This window comes from Medicago sativa, chromosome 1 (assembly GCF_051527215.1).
Source record: "Medicago sativa cultivar Bolivia chromosome 1, Bolivia_mono, whole genome shotgun sequence".
NCBI classification, from domain to species: domain Eukaryota; kingdom Viridiplantae; phylum Streptophyta; class Magnoliopsida; order Fabales; family Fabaceae; genus Medicago; species Medicago sativa.
In genome coordinates this window covers 92,550,409-92,567,100 of record NC_140749.1, presented here as the reverse complement: position 1 = coordinate 92,567,100, position 16,692 = coordinate 92,550,409, and the positions used below count along the sequence as shown (strand labels likewise).

General features: G+C 35.3%; 1 protein-coding gene across 3 annotated transcripts; it reads right to left on the bottom strand.

Moving 5' to 3' along the window:
• Nucleotides 1–6,657: 6,657 nt before the first annotated feature.
• Nucleotides 6,658–15,663, bottom strand: LOC146959208 (putative protein phosphatase 2C 79). Of its 3 annotated transcripts, XM_085740760.1 has the most exons (6): nucleotides 15,479–15,663; nucleotides 15,207–15,260; nucleotides 14,583–15,042; nucleotides 8,129–8,496; nucleotides 7,640–7,876; nucleotides 6,658–7,151 (listed from the first exon to the last, which is right to left on the bottom strand). In XM_085740760.1, exons 3-6 carry the CDS (start codon nucleotides 14,899–14,901, stop codon nucleotides 6,882–6,884), a joined length of 1,194 nt encoding a protein of 397 aa, XP_085596886.1. In that variant the 5' UTR covers nucleotides 14,902–15,042; nucleotides 15,207–15,260; nucleotides 15,479–15,663; the 3' UTR covers nucleotides 6,658–6,881. The 3 variants fall into 3 exon arrangements, with proteins under 3 accessions (XP_085596886.1, XP_085596885.1, XP_085596888.1); XM_085740759.1 differs by lacking the exon at nucleotides 15,207–15,260; XM_085740762.1 differs by lacking the exon at nucleotides 15,207–15,260 and having other exon boundaries at nucleotides 14,583–14,992.
• Nucleotides 15,664–16,692: the final 1,029 nt, after the last annotated feature.

Sequence of the window (16,692 nt, the reverse complement as noted above, 5' to 3'; positions counted from 1 at the left end):
TGTTTTGAGTAATGATCTTGTTGTGGGAGAGTTTGGAATTTTTCCTACAAAAAGTATGGTTGAGACTTGAGGGTGTAAGAATAAAGTGTCGCACATGAATTGTAAAATTCATATCAATTTCACTCCATAAATTTTAGAGATAGTGTTGAAAATAAAATAAATATTTCTAACCATTCTCATAATAACATTGTTACTTGAATACATTTACACAAATTAAATATTTTTATATAAAAAGAATATCAATTTAGTAAATTAACATTTTTTTAGTAGTCTAGTGACTAGAATTTACCTTCTTTTTCAAGGTGAACAAGTGGGTGTCTCATGTTCGAACCCCTGCATATAATAATGCATGTCCCTGACAACTGAGGTTTGCTTGCGAGACAGTAAACTAACATCTTTGTGAAGGGTTATACTTGAATGACATTGAATTTTCGTGATATCTATGATTTTATCTCTATCTCTCTACTAACCAGTCATTCTTTTCAATAAAAAATAATTTTATTTTAAAGATTTATCTATCATTCTATTTTATCTTAAGACACTAAATCAACGTCACAAAAACTAAAAGAAAATATTAACTAATGCTCCGAAGATATTGATTAAAAAAATTAATATAACAAGATTATACTAAAATTAATGTAATTAATTTTTTAAAAATGCTATTTTCAACTTAAAACTTATCTTTTCTGACTATTTTAATCAGTACTCCGAGACACAAGTTAACAATTAACATGACCCAAGACTAAAATCAGAAAGTATTTTTGTTTTAGGGTTAATTATGTTTCTAGTCCCTATAAAATAGCGACCTTGTAAGTTTAGTCCCTACTTAATTTTAATAGCATTTTTAGTCCCTAATTTTGTTTTTCTGCACTGAGTATTAGTTCCTACTCAATTCAAATTTGTTTAATTTATGCTTAAACTCTTAAATTTTTGAACAATTTTTTGCAGACATGTTTAGAACATTACTAAAAGTTCGTCCGCAAAAAATTATCGCAAAATTTGATTTCTACATCCAGATTTTATTACTTTTTATCTTTAACTTTTGTCGTTTTAAAAAATTCATATTTAATTTATTTCATGTCAGAAAATTCTAAATTTTAGTAAACGAACCTTTCATAGTGTTCTAATCTTGTCTCAAAAAAATCGTTCAAAAATTTAAGAGTTTAAGGATAATTAATCAAACTTTGTTTTAGCAGGGACTAAAATTATAAGTAATTTTTTTTTATAGGGACTAAAAATGCTATTAAAATTAAGTAGGGACTAAACTTATAATGTCGCTATTTTATAGGGACTAGAAACATAATTAACCCTTTGTTTTATGAAGGGCAATGAGGGAGAGAGGATGTGACTTGTGAGTAAAAAGAGGAGTCAAAGGCAACAGAGGTATAGTAGAGTCAGTAAAAACCGTTCCACCCCACCAGAGGGTAGACAAGAATAGGATGATGGTATTGTGTCAGTAAACGATGTCCTTATTTAATTTCTAATTTTTTTTACCACTAATAAACTCTAGCGTTTGTCATGCAATGACAGAATAATCGTGTGTTTATACCATGAAATGAACGAACGAATAAACTAAATTCGGATTCAAGTGTGTGTTGTGTGGTAGTTTAACAGAGCAAAAAATTGCCAGTACTTAAACTGTGTCTGTGTTTACAAAAATGACGGATTTGTCCCTTTAGGCTTTGTTTGCGAGTTTGGAGGGGAAGGGAGGGGAAGGCTTGGGAAAAAAGGAATGAGCAAGTGGAAGAAATAGAGAAAAATGGGAGGGGAGGGTTTTGGGGGGTTAACATTTCTTCATAATACTAAACCCTCCTCATTTGGGGGAACTTAAAAATTGTATTGGAGGAGGGTTTTGGGGGGTTTTGGAGGGTTTATAAGAATTCTTCAAATTTAATCTATGTTGTTATATTATTTTAAAAATTAAAAATATAGTAATAATATGCATTAATTTATCAATCTCTAAAAACCTTCACTTTTAAAAAATTTGAAAGATTTCTCCATTTTCCCTCATATTTTCCACCCCTCAAAGCCTTCCCTTCCCCTCCCCTCCAAACTCGCAAATAAAGCCTTAATAAGATCCTTTCCGGCCCCAGTATAACATTGCTATTAGATTTTGTCAGTCCAATCCAATGTTTTGAATTTTTCATTCATGTGACGGAAGGGGGAACTAGGATCCTCACGTGATGAAACAAATATGAACAAGCAATGTAGACTATTTGTGTGCTTGAAATATAAAGATGGAAGAGTTTTGGAATTTGAAAGAAAAAAAATGAGAGAGATTGGTTAAGGGTTGAAATTTGAAATATTTGAGAACATGAGAGAAAAATAAGAGAAACCTTTCCCCTATAGGTGATCATAGTCATCATACATTTGGTTTCCATGCAAATAAATATAAATTTTAATTTTGATTGTATAATTTAAAATAATGCGTTTGAATTTAGATCGTGTGATATTGGTCGAACGACTACCGAAGTATTAAATGCGTGAATGTGAGAAATATTAGTTGCAAATATTAACTACTTTTGTTTTTTTTTATTTTTGTAAAAAAAAGTTACTTTTATTAAAATTAATTTTTTGACAATTTTTTTTTAAACTCGATATCTGACCTAAGGATCGAATAATCCGAGACTCTAAGCTAAATATTTTGAAAAACTTATAAAGACGACATATGCAGTGAACTTTTATAAAACAATTATTTTTGAAAATGTAAGCAAAAATGATAAATCAAATAATTTGTTTTTTTTTACATAATACAACATTTTACTCTCTTTTTTCTTTTATCAATATATCACATTTTACTCTAACGACGAGTATTTAAAATTATATGTCCAATAAAAAACAAACCAAATGTTGTACTTGTAGCTAAGAGAGTGAATACTCTTAAAAACTTATAAAAGATGACACTTAATTTGAAACGATGAAAACATTCACTTGCCCTAACCTTCACGACCAAGGCCACCACAGAGTTCACTATTCCGGTTCGTGCAAGTTCAATCTATATTCAATTTAACCCACACCTCCCGTGGAGTTCATCATTTTATGTGTTAATGCCATGTGGTAGGGATGTTAAAAAAACGAAAGTATTTACGAGAAACGAAAGGAGAAAAAATAAAGGGAAATGCAACAAAGACATTTGTTAAGAAGCCTAAAGAATAAGTTAACACATTAAAAGTTTAAAAAGTAACTTTGTTTTTACATAAAACTTATTATCATTTCTATTTGTAAATCCTTAACAGATATAGTTAGAGCACTTCTGAACAAAACCCAAAAATAAAAGGTAACCCTCGGTTTTGAATATTAGAAACAAAAAAAAACACACATATTAAGAAAGTTGATTGACTGCATTTAAGTCATTATAAAAAATACAATTTTTCCAATTTTACCCATGTTTTGGAATCAATTTCTAGTAGTGCACATTTAGACATTAATGATATAAACCTTTTACAAGGAATCATGACTTTTGAACTTCACAAATGGAAAATATTTGGAAAGTGTTAAACATGGGAATGTGAAACAAATTGGATAAAGTTAACGAGGGTAAAATTGGAATAGTGACATTTAATATAATGACTTATGTATACTTTTGTTTACATTTGAGACCATCAATTATTATTATTTTGTTTATTACATTCGAGATCGGAGGGAATAGTGTATTTATAACAAGTGTCAAAAGGACACTTGATAAGAATTCAAAAGAGGAAATGATTTAGAAATTTTATGTAGAAAAAATTCATTTTTAAAGTTTTAATGCATTAAATACACAATTCTAAAAAAAAGTTTATTCTTTAGACTTCTCAACAAGTGCTGAGAGACATCTGTTAACATTTTCATATAAATTATGAGAAATGTTGCATTAAATACGCAATTCTAAAAAAGAAGTTTTTTTTTAAACTTCTAAATAAATACCAAAGGACATTTGTTAGCATTTTCATATAAATTATGAGAAGAAAATACAAATAACAGTTATGCTAAAAAATGATAAAAAGTGATGAATTTAATATTTTAAAAGTTAAAATATTGTTGAATCCAGTACAAACATACTAATATTGGTTTGGTTACCATAACCCATAAATTATTGTCTGCAAACCAAATGGGAACAATTTCCAAGACGGTGGGGGTACATTAAGCTTGAAGCTACTAGCAGTATAACCCGGTCTGAGCAACGAAATTTAATGTATTGAGAAAACATTGATTTTCTAAGAAAAATATTATTCTATGTGTTCCACAATTTTAAATTACAATAACAATCACAAATATACACACAAAAATATCTTAAAAAGAGTGTCATTCTCATTTTTAAAATAGTTTTAATTGATTTTTTAATTTGTATCCTCTCATTAATATTATTATATATTTTAAATCAATTTTTCTATTAAGTATTCATGATATTGAAAAATGAAAATACGTCAATATTTCATGATGAATTTAGTATAATCATCCTTATATTTCTTTCATGGATTGAATTTGCATATGCCGTTAGAGTAAAAAAAAAAATTACGCATGTATCCAACAAAATCTCACCACATAAAAATATGGTTATGCTAACTTGTGCCCTTAGGGCACAAGATAAAAAACTCAAAAGTACTCCCTCCGGTCCTATATATAAGAAAATTTTAAAAAAATTGTTGGTCCTATTTATAAGAAAATATCACAACTTTTGAGGTGTAGTTATTGCTTTAAAGACTTTTCTACCCCTTATTTAATGTTTGTCTTTTTAATATTAGTGGATGTATTTAATGCTTTACAATTTTTTATAAGGGTATATTTGTAAAAATATTCAAAAAGTTATACTAATTAATGAGTGTATTGGTTTTGATGTTTTTTGGTTTTTCTTCTTATATTAAGGACCGGAGAAATATTATCTCAAGTTTTGTATACTCTATCTATTACAAATTCAAATAGTATTAAATTGAATACACAAATTTCAACCAAAAAATTACTCCCTCCGTCCCTCAATAGATGACCTAGTTGACTCCGACACACGTACCAATGCATATGTTTTATCTTTGATATCTTCAATTCTCTACTAAAAAAAATTATGAAAATTTAACATTTTAAAAATATTCATCGAGACGAATCCAACATCTTACATGATATTATTTATCTTTGTGAATTAGTAGAAAAATATGGTCAAAGTATGTCAAGTCAATAATGTATATTGTCAATTAGGTCATCTATTGAGGGACGGATGGAGTATTATATTTGATTCATCAACGTGCGTCTTAAAGACACAAGGTAGCATTTCCATAAAAATATTTCTAGAGATATTTTAAAAACAAACATAGCAAAGATAATATGATCTGATTGAATCTGTATGCTCTCCAATGGCAGCGAAGTGCTGCCCAATAGCTCTTTACACCATTGGTGTATAGAAAACATTAATTTTTTCGTTTCTACTATAACATCCTTAGAAAACTAATTGTGTTTCTTTTGGATAGACACAATAGAAGATTGATAAACGCTATCTTAGTTCTGGATTATGAGAAATGATATTCGAACACCCGTGAATAGTTTTTATAAGAAATGATATTTGAACAATTATTTTTTGATAACCTTTGTGATAACTTTCTCTTTCATACTCACATTATATTTTTACTTTTTTTTTTGTCAAGTAGCCTAGTGGCTAGAACTCACACAATTTAATTGTGGAGAAGTGGGGTGTCCGGGGTTCGAACCCCGACCCCTGCATACTTTTTTCCTTTCTATTATTTAGTTTTTATGTCAATATCTCATTCTCTTTGTAAAATTTTGGTTGTCATAAATATTATCATATAAATAGATATTCAAATTATTCAAAAAAAAAAAAAAAGATATTCAAATAACACAACTCGTTACGTAACGAGGACTACTCTTTTCACCTCATATTTCCTCTTTAAGCCTATAAAATAATATTCATGAGATATCTTTCGAATAACTTATAAACACGCAAATCGTATCGTATCGTATAAGAGTACAAACTGAACCACTTTAGAGGCTAAAAAAGAAAAATTCCTACGTAAGAGCATTTTTTGACTTAATGAAAAGGCTCCACCCTACCAAATATGTAATCTAACATTTGTTCGATATACGTCTTTGTTGAAGACCAGATTACTTAAAAAAAAAAAAACAGCATTTGTTGATTGTTTAGACTAGTTGAAGTGGCAATGATCAAACTTCCATGGAATTGGTCATTGAAGCTTTAATATATACAGTACTATTTATGAATTCAAGGACCCTCCCAATCGCTTTTGAAATCAGGTGAAATTGCTTTGTTTATATTTAATTTAGAACAGTTTTGGTTTTTGTATTAAAAAAATAATTTGGAGATTGAACATTTTATAGTATGAAAGAACATTGATATCGAAATCTAAATTACTAGTATTACATAGACAGATATTTAAATTGAAGTCACACATTAATACAATTTTTTTAATATATATTGGGCATAGTACATACTACCTGCATTCTCCTAATTATGTTGTCAATATTTAATTTAAAATATGACACAAATGTTATTTTGAATCAGTCTCTTATTCGTAGTTTGTGTTTAGAGTTTGACAGTTCCATATTAATAGAGTAAATTTTAATCATCAGTCAATGTTTACATTGGTGAATATTTATACATCATGCACATTATCAATCAAGCATGATGAATTTCAATTTAGTTCCAACCATGTATTCATCTGAATCATATTACTATCTTTTGTATAAATCGGATATCTCCACAAACAAAAATCCTGTTTATGGAGTGGACATTAAAGCACCACAGTTCTTTCAGACAGATTGTTAAAGATGGTTGAATTTGTTATGCCTTCAAAAGATATGCAATTTAAATTATATTTCTACATACTCTAAATCCTACTAGTATAGATCCCAATTAAATTAAATTAAATTAAACATGATCAAGTACCATCATTATCTGTTGTAGTAGTAAAAGGTGCCAATGTGTTGTGAGGGATGCTAACACCACCTCCTCTAACAGAAATACCAGGGAACTTCACAGTGCTTGCTCTACTCATAAGATTTGAGTCAAGAAACACAACAATTACAGTGATATCATCATGGAAATGTCGCCGAACTCCACGGTCAATTTTATTTAAATCTGAATATCTCATTTCTCTCTTCTTTGCTGCTGCTTTAAGCGCAGTTTTCACCATCCTCCTTGCAATTCCCTGAAACAATAACATAAAACATATAATCCATTTTGCACTAAACTCTTATCTCATCTCATTAAACATTACCTATAACAAATTATATGTGATCTCTATAAATCATGGCACAGGCGCATCCTAAATTATCCGCACAAATTTTGTACACAAACATCATTCAAGCATGACCGATACTTGCAATGAAAACGATAAGACATTTACTTCAACCATACAGACCCTTAAGTTTTCAGTCAAAAAAGCAAGAAGTGTATAACTATGATACTATCTATTATAGTTGAAGTTAAATGAGTAATCTTGACTAATAATGGTATAACTATGCATCTTACAAGCACCACCCAAGCATGACCGATACTTGCAATAAAAACGTTTCAACCACACATACCCTTAAGTTTTCAGTCTAAAAAGAAACAAGTATATACTTTTTAATCTTAACTAATAATGGTATAACTATGATACTATCTACTATAGTTGAAGTTAAATGAGTATCTTACAGCGCGAGGATTGTTTTGAACTATATCAACTGCTTCTTGATTGCTGAAGTGCTCCCAGAGCCCATCAGATGCAAATATAATAAATTGATCTTGAGGCTGCAACTGATGCACTAGTATTGATGGTTCTGAGCTCAGTATTGGCCTCTTGAACGGCTGAGGAAGTCGAAACTTGGCATATAATGGTTCTCTATTGAACTCGGCTTTTTTCAAATATACATCGCCAATGCATCTAGAAATCTGAGGGAAAAGATTGTACAATTTATTACAAGGCCCAACTTCCAAGTTTCATGAAATGAAGAACACAAGCGCACAAATCCAAGGGAATTTAAGGCTTTTCTCGTATAATTTAACCAATATTATAATTGTTTGCGATAAAATTAATAAAAATCAATATAGCTATCAGAGACTATCTGTTATGGTTCAGAGACTATCTCACGATCAGCTACTCGTTGCAACTGCTAGCTATCAGTTTATAGAAAAGTGACTTACTTGAATAATTCCCTTCACACGCCAAACATTATGCTTTAAAACAACAATATTTGAATCATCAGGGTGCATAGAATGAAGCTCCTGTCTTATAGACTCTATTGATGCATTGTGCTCTGTTGATAATTGCATGGCTAAAACCTCACCAGTTGCTTTAACTAATCTTCCCAAAACAGCCCTGGAATCACCAAGATTTGCTATATAAAGGGTTCCATTACAAATAACACCAACAAGACAGCAAGACCCAACTGCTGCAATTTGCGGTGAAATTGGCCACAGCTGCGAAACCAGTGACATAAACCCCTCTTCTGTTGCTTGGAATGCCTTGCGAATTACATCAACTGACATAGATTGTTGCTCAGAAGTAAATCCTGAAATTTGAAGTAGAGAAAGAATATATATAAATTCATATTTGGTAATCGGGCAAACAACAATGATTCAAAACACACATGTATGTAAATCTGTAATTGATAGACATACAACTAAAAAAAACAAATGATTGAGCTAAGTGGTTGATGCAGCGTACGTGATGGAACAAAAACAAAATATCAAATCCTCGTTGATTCTACGAATACCCGAGAGATTGACAGCAAAAGGTTGAGAATTTCTCAAATTTTATTAAACATCAAGTCTCCTTCTCATGACGGCAAAAACAAATATAAATAGTGTTAACAAAACCCTAAGGATGTAACAAAACAAACGAAATTACAAAAATATCCCGAAATACTAATAAAATTTAAAACAGCTATTTCCACCCCCTTAAGTGTTGTCTTTTAGTGGAATAGACTTTTTCACTGCATCATCCTCTCCGGGGTGGAAAAGATTCGCCCTCGAATCAGAAGCCATCTCATCTTCGGAAGAAGCATCCATAGAGTAAGGGATAAGGTGCTTGACATTAAAGACATCTGAAGTGTGAACATGACTAGGAAGCTGCAAACGATAAGCATTCTGGTTGATCTTTTCAGTAATTTCCAACGGGCCAATTTTGCGAGCAGCAAGCTTGTTATACTCATGAGCAGGAAAACGGTCTCTTGTCAAAATTGCCCAAACATAGTCACCAACAGAGAATTCAACAATCCGGCGTTTCTGATCAGCCTGTAACTTGTATTTCGCAGTGGAAGCAGTCAGACGTGAGTGGGTTTGTTGGTGTATCTGATGCAGCTGGTCCATAAACTCTACTGCGGTGGCATGGGGACGCACCTTGCAGGGAAGCGCCAACAGATCAAGAGGACCACGGGGAACCAAGCCATAAATAACCTGAAACGGACTGAAGCCAGTGCTACGATTGACCGCATGGTTGTGAGCAAACTCTGCTTGACAAAGCTTGACATCCCAGGATTTAATATTTTCACCAACCAAACTGCGTAGCAAGTTACCAAGTGAGCGGTTCACCACCTCAGTTTGACCATCAGTTTGTGGGTGGTAAGCACTACTAAAGTTGAGCGTCGTGTTTGCTGAACGCCAGAGACTTCGCCAAAAATGACTGAGGAAACGAGAATCACGGTCAGAAACAATGGACGTTGGTAGTCCGTGTAAGCGGTAGATTTCGCGGAAGAAAAGTTGGGCTACATTAACAGCATCTGATGTGCGCTTACATGGTATAAAGTGCGCCATTTTAGAGAAGCGGTCGACCACCACAAAAATGGAGTCGCTTCCCCGCTGTGTACGAGGAAGGCCAAGCACGAAGTCCATGCTGATATCTGTCCAAGGCTGAGTAGGAATAGGGAGAGGAAGGTATAAACCAGCATTAGTAGATGATCCTTTGGCCATCTGGCAGACACGACAACGGGCGACAAAGCGATCAACTTCCTTGCGCATCGAGGGCCAAAAATAAGAGCTAGAGACAAGATGGAGAGTGCGATCACGGCCCACATGACCTTCATTATGCAGTTCCTGTATGATCTTCAAACGCAGGCTGCTCATAGGAATGCATAGCTGCAGCCCGCGGAAAAGAAAGCCATCTTGTAATAAGAAATCAGTGCGTTCTCCGTTCTGTATTTTTAGTAAAATTGCAGCAAAGAAAGGGTCAGTAGCATATAAGTCCATAAGTGAATCAAAACCCGGGACTGTGATTCGTATTTCGGAGAGTAAATTGTGACGGCGGCTTAGAGCATCAGCCACTCTATTAGAAACACCTGCTTTATGTTTGATTACAAAGGTGAACTGCTCCAGATATGCTAGCCAAGAAGCGTGACGGTCAGAGAGCTTTGGTTGGCTACCAAGGTATTTAAGAGCATCATGGTCGGTGAAGAGGACAAATTCACGGTGAAAAAGATAATGGCGCCAATGTTTGACCGCCTGAAAAATTGCATAAAACTCCACATCATATGTGCTGTAGCGAAGTTTGGCAACAGACAATTTCTCACTGAAGTAGGCAACTGGACGACCAGATTGGCTTAGAACAGCACCAATACCAGTTTTGGATGCATCACAATGTAGCTCAAATGGTAGAGAGAAATCTGGAAGCACTAGAAGTGGCGCTGTAGTTAATCGATGCTTGATTTCCATGAAGGCAGATTCAGCATCAGCTGTCCAGGTAAATTTAGTTCCCTTCATACAGTCAGTAATAGGTGCCATGATGCTACTAAAATGAGGGATAAAACGCCGGTAAAAGGATGCCAGGCCATGAAAACTGCGCACCGCAGTAATAGAAGTAGGTTGCGGCCACTGCTCAATAGCGGCAACTTTGTTATTGTCAACAGCAAGACCATCCTTAGAAACAACATATCCCAAAAAATGGACAGAATCTGTCATAAAAACACACTTGTTCGTAGCAACATAAAACTTATCGCGACGTAAGACAAGCAGAACTTCACGTAAGTGTTGGAGATGCAGCTCAGGATCAGCACTATAGATAAGGATATCATCAAAATAAACAACAACAAATTTACCTATAAAAGGACGCAAAGCCTGATTCATAACCCGCATAAAAGTGCTCGGTGCATTAGAAAGCCCGAACGGCATTACCAGCCACTCATATAAGCCTTCACGCGTCTTAAAGGCAGTTTTCCATTCATCACCCGGACGGATTCTTATTTGATTGTAGCCACTCTTCAAATCCAATTTACTGAAAATTGTAGCCCCGGATAACTGATCAAGTAAATCATCCAAACGCGGTATCGGGAAGCGATAACGAACTGTGATCTTATTAATAGCACGACTATCCACACACATACGCCATGTGCCATCTTTTTTTGGGGTGAGGAGGGCGGGAACAGCACATGGGCTAAGACTCTCACGGATGTGCCCCTTAGCAAGTAGCTCTTCTACCTGACGACGAATTTCTTCATGTTCTTTCGGACTCATTCGGTAATGGGGGCGATTAGGTAAAGAAGCTCCCGGAACAAGATCAATATGGTGTTGAATGTCACGAAGTGGAGGCAGTGTATCAGGAAGTGTTTCAGGAAAGATGTCTCTAAAATCCGCCAATAATGGCGCTACGACAGAGGAGGTAGCACCGAGAGGCATATCATCAACAGTCACGTGCTTAGATAGAAGGACAAAAACAAGTCCCGACTCAGTCATAGCTTCTTCAAAGGGGGCTCTAGACAGTAAAGTGGTACTGTCCCCAGCAGTGCGAATCTTACTGGGTAGTAGCACAATCTTTTTCCCACGAAAAAGAAAGGAGTAGGTGTTATCATGACCATCATGCATAACCGAGCGGTCAAATTGCCATGGACGACCCAGAAGAAGGTGGCAAGCATCCATAGGAACCACGTCACAGAATATCTCGTCGGAGTATGTAGGGCCAATAGAGAAGGAGAGCAGTACTCGGTGGGACACAGTGATGCCAGTACTCTTGTTCAGCCACGCAAGTTTGTACGGTTTGGGATGCTTTTCTGGAGTTAATCCTAATTTCTGCACTGCTAGTTCAGAGAGCACATTTTCACAACTGCCAGAATCAATAATAAGTTGACATACCTTTCCTGCGATTGTGCAAGAGGATCTAAACAGGGCAGTACGACGCCAATCTTCATCAGTAACATTAGAATTGAGAAAGGTACGCCGCAACATGAGTAAAGGGCCCACATCCCCCTCTACAAATTCATGTTCAATATCTCCATCAACTGGTTCAGCCTCAGTGTCAAAAATAGGTGGAGAGTCCACGTCTAAATCATTAGCCAGCAAACCTCTCGAGTTGGTTTTTGCCGTATTACGACAATCTGCTTGCCGATGGCCTAATTCACCACAATTAAAACAACGAATGCCGCCAGTGGGACGTGGCTGTTGTGACATGGGACGTGGCTGTTGTGGCATAGCAGAATGCGGTTCAGGACGGCTCGAAGGCATAGAAGAATTGGCATTTATGGCAGGGGTAGGATTGACACGCCGTGCTAACTGTCGTTCAGCCTGTAGTGCGCGTTGATGGGCTTCTGCAACTGTCACAGGGTCAAACATATTAAGAACATCACGGAATTGCGGGCGCAAGCCGCCGATGTATTTAGAAACAAGTTGAAGAGGAGATTCTGCAGTTTCAGTGCGCGCAAGCAATTCATAAAATTCAGTGGTGTAATCATCGACAGATCGATTGCCCTGACGAAGGAGTTGAAAACGCTGATACAACTCACGTTCATAATTGTATGGAAGAAAGGCAGACTGCATGTGTTTCTTAAATTTCTCCCAAGAGTTTATTTTGGCCTTTCCCATTCGTGTACGATTTCGCTTGGTCTGCTGCCACCAAGCTTGAGCCCGTCCACGCAATCGCATGGTGATCAGAGGAACACGACGATTATCCGGCACTTCTTTGAAATCCAGAATTTCCTCTACTGTGTGTAGCCAATCAATAAGTTCATCTGCGTGTAGATTGCCGTGAAATTCAGGGATGTCGACCTTGAATCCTGCTTCCCAACGGCGATCAATACCGTGACGGTCAGCATAAGGGTTGACATTGTCTTCGGTGTCAGAGTCAGAGGGTGTCGGTGGCTGGAGGGCAGCCAGCTGTTGTGTCAGTTGCTCTACCTGCAAACGCAACTGTGCAATTTCCTCACGTTGAGTCGCGTCATCTAGGGTAGCATGAGGAGCACGGTTCCGTGGCGGCATGGTGAAGAACGTACAGACAACTGATACCAATCTGATGCAGCGTACGTGATGGAACAAAAACAAAATATCAAATCCTCGTTGATTCTACGAATACCCGAGAGATTGACAGCAAAAGGTTGAGAATTTCTCAAATTTTATTAAACATCAAGTCTCCTTCTCATGACGGCAAAAACAAATATAAATAGTGTTAACAAAACCCTAAGGATGTAACAAAACAAACGAAATTACAAAAATATCCCGAAATACTAATAAAATTTAAAACAGCTATTTCCACCCCCTTAAGTGTTGTCTTTTAGTGGAATAGACTTTTTCACTGCATCAGTGGTTGATGGGATTCAGTTAATGTCGAACATAGTTGTCAAAGCGGAAACGCGGCGCGTCGCGGCCACCCCAAAAATTGACGCGGCGCGGTAAGCGGGCGCGACGCGGGCGCTTTTACATGACGCGGACACTAAAACTAAATATTATATTAACTAAAAAAGTATGAAAAAAATATATTTAGTATTAATATAGATGAGAAAATTTTATTTTGCATTCACATTTAGACTTCATCTTGATCATATTAATTCCTAGATCTCTAGATCTCTAATCAATCTTTCACTTCTTCCCTTTCTTCTTCATTTTGACTGTAAAAAAAAGGATGATTAACAGAGAACAGAGATGAGATTTTGTGGTTTCTGATGAGATTTTTTTGTTGACCCGCTTTTTGCCCGCGTTGACCCGCTTTTTGCCCGCATTGACCCGCTTTTTGCCCGCGTTGACCCGCTTTTGCCTAACGCGCGACTCGGTCGCGTTCTGACGCGCTAGGCTGTTTTCAGCCGCTCCGCGCCGCGATCGCGCCGCGTTAGACCGCTATTGACAACAGAGATGTCGAATAATTCAGGAAAACACAAGTTCAAATCCTGGCTAGACCAATCTTTGACCAAACTTTACTTATCTCGGCCAAACTCTGGATTACAAAGTACTTTTCTTGGGAACCTGAGGGTTAAGACCAAAATGCATGCAATTAAACAGTTACTGAAATCCACTGTTTTCTTAGTACGTGTATATCTGCTATTTTTTGTGGCATTAATTCAATGGTATGCTCCTAGTCAATTGGTCATAACTCCAACCATTGAGCTGAAACTCGAACTCAATGAAACCTCGCTATCTATGCTCCAACAGTTTATCTGATAAGAGAATGATTCTTTTGTTGGTATATACTGGTTTTACATGAGACGGAAATATTATCTCGGATATCAAAGCAAAAGCAAAAGCAAGCAATAGAATACAAAGTCCTATTTTTTGAATCTTTCTAGATAAGTGATTTTCTTGGTTCTAAAAGATGGGAAAAAACACCAAAGCAACAAGTAGACTCTATGCTAATACAAACAACTAAACAAACTTCAAGAATTGACTAATTTTATTGTCAACTTACTCTTAAGATGTTGAAATAGGTGATTGTTGATAAACCGCGACGTCTCAGGACCTCCATGTCCATCATAGAGGCCAACAAAGGTTCCATAAGGGCCAGACTCATTCAAACTCAGACTACCAGATTCAATCTGGCTCTGATCTTCCAGCAAGTTATTGGCTTGAACTACAGCCATCGAAAAATCACCACATATGTGCTGCCCTGAGTCTTTATACCATAATAGTCCATCTTGTTTACCTCCAGCATCTGACGTTGTGCGCGCATATCCATCCGAACCCGGCCGAAAGCAGGCCTTCAAAAAGTTCACTAACTCCGATAACATACCTCATTTCACCAAACAACCATCAAGGATTTCAACATCTAACCTACAGCTTTCACTCACTATAGACTAATTTGACTATATAGCTACAATCCTGCAATCCTCACAACAACAATGATGATGATTATGATGATCCACCACAAACTACAACAACATGAACAAACAAGTACATATAAAAAAATCAATTATGGTTCAAAAACTTCAATTATAAACTGAAATATAAACTATGGTCAAAAACAAAAAACATGTGACACCCAAAAACAGAAATTGGGTTCTCTAATCATAAATAAAAGGATAAAGAATCAAACTTTTTGACTTGTTTTTACTTTGCAACAAAAATTATGACCATCCATCTACAGCAGCTAAAGTTGACAAAGATATGATTTTTCAGTTCTTTTTAATTGAAAGGTCAAATCCAACTTTTTCTCTGACCAATTTTTGGTCAGCTCAATATGAATGAATCCATTGTTGACATTTTTACATTGAAAATCCAAACACAAGTCACAGAATTATCCATAAAAATCAAGATTTTAATCAAATATGTATGATGAGAAAGAAAATTGAGAAAAAGGGATCTTACCAAAGAATTTATTGGATGAAGAAAAAGATGATCTGAGAATTATGAAGGGCGTGTGAAATCATTAGATCTGGGTATTTATTTATGGTTGAAAAAGAAGAAGAAGAAAAAAGGGGGGGTGTGAAAGAGAATTACTTAGTACTATCTATCTTACTACTACTTTACTTGTGAAATGGGAATGGGCAGGCAAGGAAGAAGGAGTGAGGCAGACAAGGTCCATAAAAAGAGGTTGGAGCCAGCTAAGCAGAGGTTCACCAATGGGCTCCACACCACATTCCAATGCTATGCTATGTTACTCCAATGTTTATTGAACCACTATCAGATAGAGAGAGAGAGAGACTCCATGTGATGTCATTTTTTGGACAAAAATATAATTATGGATATTTTATAAAAATTTCCTTAAGGAGAAATTAGAATAATTGAAAGAAAATCAAATTTAATAATTAAATGATAAGATATATAAAGAAACATTAATGTTTGACAGATACTACCACACCCCAAATAATCCAAGTTACACCCCAAAGTTACTAATATACCCTTTAATTAAAATAAAAATTCAATTCAATTCAAAACCCACAAAACACTGTTACGTATTCTAAGTTCATGTATCCCCTCAAACCCAGAAAGAAGCCAATCACCTTCATCTCCTTCCCAATCGTGCCTTCATCTCCTTCCTGCCAACCGCGCCTTCAGTTTATGTAGTTTATGTAAACTCAATTTACATGAGTTAAGTAAACTGAGTTTACATACACTACGTAAACTGAATTTACATAAAGTTAAGTAAACTGAGTTTTAGTTCATGTAAACTGAGTTTACGTAGTTTATGTAAACTGAGTTTACATACACCACGTAAACTGAATTTACCTAGTTTATGTAAACTGAGTTTACATACACCACGTAAACTGAGTTTAGGTGTATGTTATTCCTTTTTAGAATATGTACGTAAACTAAATTCACGCGAGACCTGTGTGTAAACTTAAATTACGTTACCCTTCTACGTAAACTTAAATCAAACAAATCGACGTCGATAGACAAACGTGAAGTTAACAACAACTATAAACATCCATGGTAAAATTAACAACATCGAATAAATCATAGAGCAAATGATAAATAGAAACTCGAAGAAATTTATGAAATTCACTTACTTGTATTAATCGAGTACGTATCAATGGAAGAGATGTTGATTCAATTGGTGATTTTAGTAGGTATTGATTGCA